Source organism: Fragaria vesca, linkage group LG6, assembly GCF_000184155.1.
Source record: "Fragaria vesca subsp. vesca linkage group LG6, FraVesHawaii_1.0, whole genome shotgun sequence".
Classification (NCBI taxonomy): Eukaryota; Viridiplantae; Streptophyta; class Magnoliopsida; order Rosales; family Rosaceae; genus Fragaria; species Fragaria vesca.
Genome location: NC_020496.1, coordinates 22,182,449 through 22,188,778, shown reverse-complemented (window position 1 = coordinate 22,188,778; position 6,330 = coordinate 22,182,449). Strand labels below are relative to the sequence as shown.

At 40.0% G+C, this 6,330-nt stretch overlaps 2 protein-coding genes across 2 annotated transcripts in view; both read left to right on the top strand.

Annotated features, from left to right (window-relative positions):
- LOC101301803 (beta-fructofuranosidase, insoluble isoenzyme 1-like) overlaps positions 1–2,644 on the top strand; it is a 3,431-nt gene extending 787 nt beyond the window's left edge. Inside the window, exons 2-7 of the mRNA XM_004305607.1 lie at positions 384–392; positions 489–1,342; positions 1,610–1,768; positions 1,851–2,101; positions 2,242–2,356; positions 2,459–2,644. Of these exons, the coding sequence (XP_004305655.1) occupies positions 494–1,342; positions 1,610–1,768; positions 1,851–2,101; positions 2,242–2,356; positions 2,459–2,644 (1,560 nt within the window). The 5' untranslated portion in view covers positions 384–392; positions 489–493. The remainder of the gene's footprint in view (positions 1–383; positions 393–488; positions 1,343–1,609; positions 1,769–1,850; positions 2,102–2,241; positions 2,357–2,458) is intronic.
- A 561-nt stretch (positions 2,645–3,205) lies between these two features.
- LOC101299687 (beta-fructofuranosidase, insoluble isoenzyme 3-like) lies at positions 3,206–5,963 on the top strand. The gene is given in 5 exon segments (XM_004303493.1): positions 3,206–3,335; positions 3,687–3,695; positions 3,875–4,731; positions 4,984–5,142; positions 5,267–5,963. Coding segments are annotated over 3 exon segments (1,551 nt in total). The 5' UTR covers positions 3,206–3,335; positions 3,687–3,695; positions 3,875–3,879; the 3' UTR covers positions 5,807–5,963.
- Positions 5,964–6,330: the final 367 nt, after the last annotated feature.

Sequence of the window (6,330 nt, the reverse complement as noted above, 5' to 3'; positions counted from 1 at the left end):
ACCACACTATATATATATATATATATATATATATATATATATATATGAGCCCTATTCCACATAGATGGAGGCAATTTGTTGTTGAACAGCATGAGTTATTTATTTTTACCAAATCAATTTCACCTTACGTGAATGGTTGCATAGGGATGCTTTCGGTCATTTAATTAATGTGGGGTAATGGAATAAATAGCCGGAGAAATGCTGATATTGGTTAGTTTCATCAGAACACAGGCTTCATGTGGTTTTTGAAAAACAGACCTTCATAGATTGTATTTTTCTTTTATATTTTACTGTGAAAATATACTTTATAACAGTTTACTGACTCTTTATTGTTCTACTTTCTCCCTTCCATGGCTGTTCATATATAAACAAATGATCCACAGACCCAAATGGTGAGTTTTCTTTCGCATGAAATTTCCATTCCACTTTAAGTCACCAACTTCATTTGAACTATTTACCCTTTTCTTACTTTCTTTGCATTTTAACAGGACCTATGTATTTTGGGGGTCTCTACCACTTGTTCTACCAGTACAATCCAAAAGGTGCTGTTTGGGGCAACATTGTTTGGGCCCATTCAATCTCTAAAGATCTGATCAACTGGCAGGCCCTTGAACCGGCCATATACCCGTCCAAACCCTTTGACATTAATGGGTGCTGGTCCGGATCCGCCACGCTTCTCCCGGGTAACAAACCCGTTATCCTCTATACCGGCCTTGACCCGGAAAAGCGCGAGGTCCAAAACTATGCCGTTCCCGCAAACTTGTCTGACCCATATCTACTCGAATGGGTTAAGCCTGACAACAACCCGCTAGTGGTTCCGGATATAACCATGAACTCATCGCAGTTCCGTGACCCAACAACTGCTTGGTGGAGCAATGGGCACTGGAAGATGTTGGTGGGTGGCAAGAGAAAGCATAGGGGAATGGCCCATTTGTATAGGAGTAAGGATTTTGTTTATTGGGTCAAGGCCCAGCACCCACTTTACTCTGCCCCGAAAACGGGTATGTGGGAATGCCCGGATTTTTACCCGGTTTCCTTGAAGGGCAAGGTAGGGTTGGACACATCAAAAGTTGGTGGGGGTGTTAAGCATGTTTTGAAAGTGAGCCTTGATGAGGCTAGGTATGATTACTACACTGTTGGACAATACTTTCCTAACCAAGATAGGTTTGTTCCTGATAAAGAATTGGTGGATGGTTGGGCTGGATTGAGATATGATTATGGGAACTTCTATGCTTCCAAAACTTTCTTTGATCCTGCAAAGACTAGGAGAATTCTTTGGGGCTGGGCTAATGAGTCTGATGCACCTGCAAATGATGTTAAAAAGGGATGGGCTGGGGTTCAGGTAAGCATCCTCATTTTTCTCAATTTTTTTTTATATTTTATTTTATTTTTTATGATCAAATTCTTAATCACATTTCAAATGAAGTTGAGAACCAGAAACCCCTTTTTTAAGTATATTTCACTTTTGTGGGAGATTTGAGTTAAAACTTCTGTTGCTTTGGGTCAAACTAATCTTATTCATTTGTTGATTGACCCATTTCATCTAAAATTTGTTAATCATGTGAACTAATATTCAGATTGTTTTTTGGGGTTTTAATTGTGTATGCAGGCAATCCCAAGGACTGTGTGGCTGAGTCCCGATGGGAAACAATTGTTACAATGGCCGGTTGAGGAATTGGAAACTTTAAGGGGACAAAAGGTCCAGATGAAGAATCAAAATCTCAAAGGGGGAGATCATGTTGAAGTTAAAGGAATAGCTGCTGCTCAGGTTTGATGCTCTAACTAGTATGTTAGAATATAAGTTTTCATCAGATGATTATTTGTCATTCATATATCACTGAATCACACAGGCCGATGTGGAAGTTGTATTCTCTTTTACGAGCTTGGACAAAGCAGAGATGTTTGACCTTAAATGGGCAAACCTTGATGCTCAAGCAATATGTGGGCTAAAGGGTTCAAATGTTGGAGGTGGCATTGGCCCATTTGGACTATTGACTTTAGCTTCCCAAAACCTAGAGGAATACACTCCTGTCTTCTTTAGGGTTTTCAGAACACAAGACAATAATAAGCATAAGGTTCTCCTGTGCTCTGATGCAAGAAGGTTCGTCTATGCCTTAGTTTATTACTAAATTTATGTGTCACTGTCTAGGAAAATTATTTAGTGTTACTCGTATTTATCTACTTTTTATTGCAAACCAAGCTCACTCTTCACTGTTTAATTTACCATTTTGGATGGGACAGTTCCTCTTTGCAGGATCAACTCAGTTCCTCTTTCCAGGATAAACTGTACAAACCATCTTTTGCTGGTTTTGTAGATATAGACCTATCGGAGAAGAAGTTCTCTCTCCGGAGTTTGGTACATACTTAATCCGAATAACTTTTGCAACTCCTTACGGTGTTTAGTCGAATAATTAGTAATACTTATTTTCCCTTTTTCTTTGTCCTTGTTTAAATGCAGATCGATCATTCTGTTGTTGAGAGTTTTGGAGCTGGAGGAAAAACATGCATCACATCTAGGGTTTACCCCATTCTAGCTGTTGACGATAAAGCTCACTTGTATGTGTTCAACAATGGGACTGAGGCTGTCACTATTGAGAGTCTCAATGCGTGGACTATGAATGCTCCTAAGTTGATGAACCAATAGACCAATTCAGGTCTAGCTAATTACTAATCGACTAAAAATGGTTAAAAAATGTAAATGCTTGTCTAAGTAATTAGCTAGCGTGAGCTTAATTTCTAGGTACGTATGTAATAAGGATCCATGATTCACATGTCCTTGACTTAGGTTTGAGGTTTCAGTATTAATTGGTTGTTATGGCCATTCTATTAGTTTTCTGACAACAATGAAATAATTTCTTGAAGACTCAAAGTTTTTTTTTAAAAAGAACATTTATTTCTAATTTTTTTAGTTATGATTTTCTTGAACCAGATCACGAAAGCCAACACTTCTATATTCCATTAATAGGAGAGTAACCGAATCCAAACTCGATCCTTGTTGCTCTCCATGTCTACACTATATCACTTCTTCTACTCACAACCACACATCAATCCTATCTCAAGCGCTAAAATTAGACAATAGAATCCTACTTAATACCAACATAGATTACTTTATCACAGTTAGCTCTGCACTGTGAATCTGAGTTACAGTATGGATATTGTAAGAAAGTTGCTTCCAGCTTTGTCATTTACTTGGTGTTGCGTTTTTCTGATAAACAAGAACGGAGTTGAAGCATCACATCAGATTATCGAACGTCTTCAGAATGTTAAGGCCGTTGAAGTGAAAGACACTCACAGGACCAAGTTCCACTTTCAACCTCCACAGCGCTGGATTAACGGTAATGACTCTCTTCTAATACATTAATCCGCAACCCTGGATTTTCCAAAAAAAAAAAAGAAAAAAGAGAAGAAGCTAATTTTCACGCATGAAGTTTGGTTCTTATGTCACCCGAATTCTCTGGTTCTTATAAATGACATACAACAAAAGAAAGAAAGTCCCCAGTTGATACCAGGTATTCGAACGATCAAGTCAGTACGATATTCAACATATTGTAAACTCAAATCAAACCTAATCTTGTTCTCGAGTATGTGGGAGCTTTTCCAGTATCGCAGTTTGTATATTTTTGTCATTAGTCACTGATCGACTTCTTGTTTTTTGTGTCTCCATGACGGCCAACAATCAACAACAGATCCAAATGGTGAGCTTTTTATTCCAACACAAAGTTCATTTTACATTTACGGTGGTGTTTGAAGAAAAAAAAAATGAAGTATTACACTTTCTAAAGTGAATACAGTAGTTTCATTTCCAAAACATCACCATTAGTTTTGAAACTAGGAATTGGTAGCTCTAAATTTGCTCTCTTGATATCTTGCACAGGACCCATGTTCTTCAATGGTTTCTACCACTTATTCTACCAATACAATCCCAAAGGATCTGTATGGGGAAATATCGTGTGGGCACACTCAGTCTCCAAAGACCTAATCAGCTGGGAAGCCCTAGAACCAGCTATATAGCCTTCCAAACCCTTTGACATCAACGGTTGCTGGTCCGGATCCGCCACCATCCTCCCCGGAAACAAGCCAATAATCCTCTACACCGGCCTCGACCCCGATAAGCGCCAGATCCAGAACTATGCCGTCCCCAAAGACGACAGGGACCCCTACCTCCGGGAATGGATCAAACCAGATGACAACCCCTTGGTAGTTCCCTCCCCGGGAATGAACGCCAGCCAGTTCCGTGACCCCACCACGGCGTGGTGGTTCAACGGCTACTGGAGGATCATAGTCGGATCAAAGAAACACCACCAGGGCGTGGCGGAACTTTACCGGAGCATGGATTTCAAGTTATGGGTGAAGAGCAACCACCCGCTCCATTCGGCTCCGGACACCGGCATGTGGGAGTGCCCGGACTTTTATCCTTTGTACAAGAACGGGAACAGGCAGGGAGCGGACACGTCGAGAGTTGGGCAGGACGTGAAGCACATGTTCAAGGTGAGCCTGGATGAGACGAGGTATGAGTACTACACACTGGGGACGTATAAGCCGGAAGATGACAGGTACACAGTGGATCCGGGAATGAAGGACAGTCGGGAAGGGTTGAGATATGATTATGGCAACTTCTATGCCTCCAAAACTTTCTTTGATCCTGTAAAGAGTAGGAGGATTTTGTGGGGTTGGTCTAATGAGTCTGATTCAGCTGATGATGATACAAAAAAGGGGCGGGCCGGAATTCAGGTACGAGGATTTAAGGTTTAGGGTTTAGTGTGTAGGATCGTAACTCATCATATGACTGCCCTGCTTGAGTTCTATGTACAATTAGGTCCTTTTGTCTGGGTCAAGGGATCAGTAGGTAATCCGTTCACTTACAGAAATGGTATATAAAATAAGTTGCTGCATATCATGATGAACAGATTAGGTTAAACATGAACCGGAAGTTTCTATAGACTATTGTAACAAGTTAATTGTTAGCTGTTGATTAATGGGCAGGCGATTCCACGAGAGGTATGGCTTAGTCCTGACGGGAAGCAAGTGCTACAATGGCCCATCCAAGAAGTGGAAACTTTGAGGGGGAAAAAGACTGACATGACAAATCAAATTCTAGAACAAGGAAAGACTGTTGGAGTTCGTGGAATAACTGCTGCACAGGTTTGAGTTGGTGCCTCTATTGTTATTGATTTCAAATAACCAAAAATAATCTGCCGGCATATATACATGTTATTTTCTTATGGCATATAACATGATAGATGCTAATTGCAAACGACATATACAGGTCGATGTTGAAGTTACCTTCAGTGTTCCAAACCTGGACAAAGCTGAGGAGTATGATCCTAATTGGCCGGATGGGCAAACGGCGTGTGCGGCAAAGCGTTTGAATGTTCCAGGTGGTGTTGGGCCATTCGGACTCTTAACATTGGCCTCTCAACACCTAGAGGAGTTCACTCCTGTCTTCTTTAGGATTTTCAAAACAAAAGAGCAAAAGCACAAGGTTCTTATGTGCTCTGACGGAAAGTTTTCGACGTTGAAGCCTTTCGACGAGAAACAGTATAGACCATCATTTGGGGGATTAGTAGATGTACATATAGCCGCAGAAAAGAAGATTTCCCTCAGGACTTTCATTGATCATTCTGTTGTTGAAAGTTTTGGAGCAGGAGGAAAAACGTGCATCTTATCTAGGGTTTATCCAACCCTAGCTGTAAACGATGCAGCTCACTTGTTTCTGTTCAACAATGGCACTGTGCCTATTACTGTTCAGAGTCTCACTGCTTGGGATATGAATGCTCCCAAGTCCATGAACCAGGGCAAAAAATAGGGTACTCCTCATAGGGAGATATCGATTGAGCTTATATATAACATGTATGAGCATTACAGCAGATAGGTCGATCACATCGAGGTGTTGTTGCAGTTAGATTAATTGTTGTAGTTCTATAATGACCCTCACCTCACTTTGATTTCTGATTCCAATTCAATTGAATTGAACGCACCTTTCTGATTCAATCCAAATCTTATATATAACTCATTATCACGGAAAATTCTAGTATACCATATATATGGTATAACATGTTTCGTAAAACGGGCCGGTTCAAGGGACATTAGATTTAACACTAACTTTAACACTATTTCTTAACCATTGGATTTTAAAAAATTCAATGGTCTAGATCAATTCTAAGTATGATGTCAACCTACTAAAACTGATGTGGCAAGTGACGTGGAACTTACCTAATTTCATAACAACTCAAATTACAATAAAAAATAGAAAAATTAAAATCTAAAAATCTGAAAGAAAAAAAAAAATCTGTACGATAAAAAAAAAAAAGACGATACATAAACAAGACC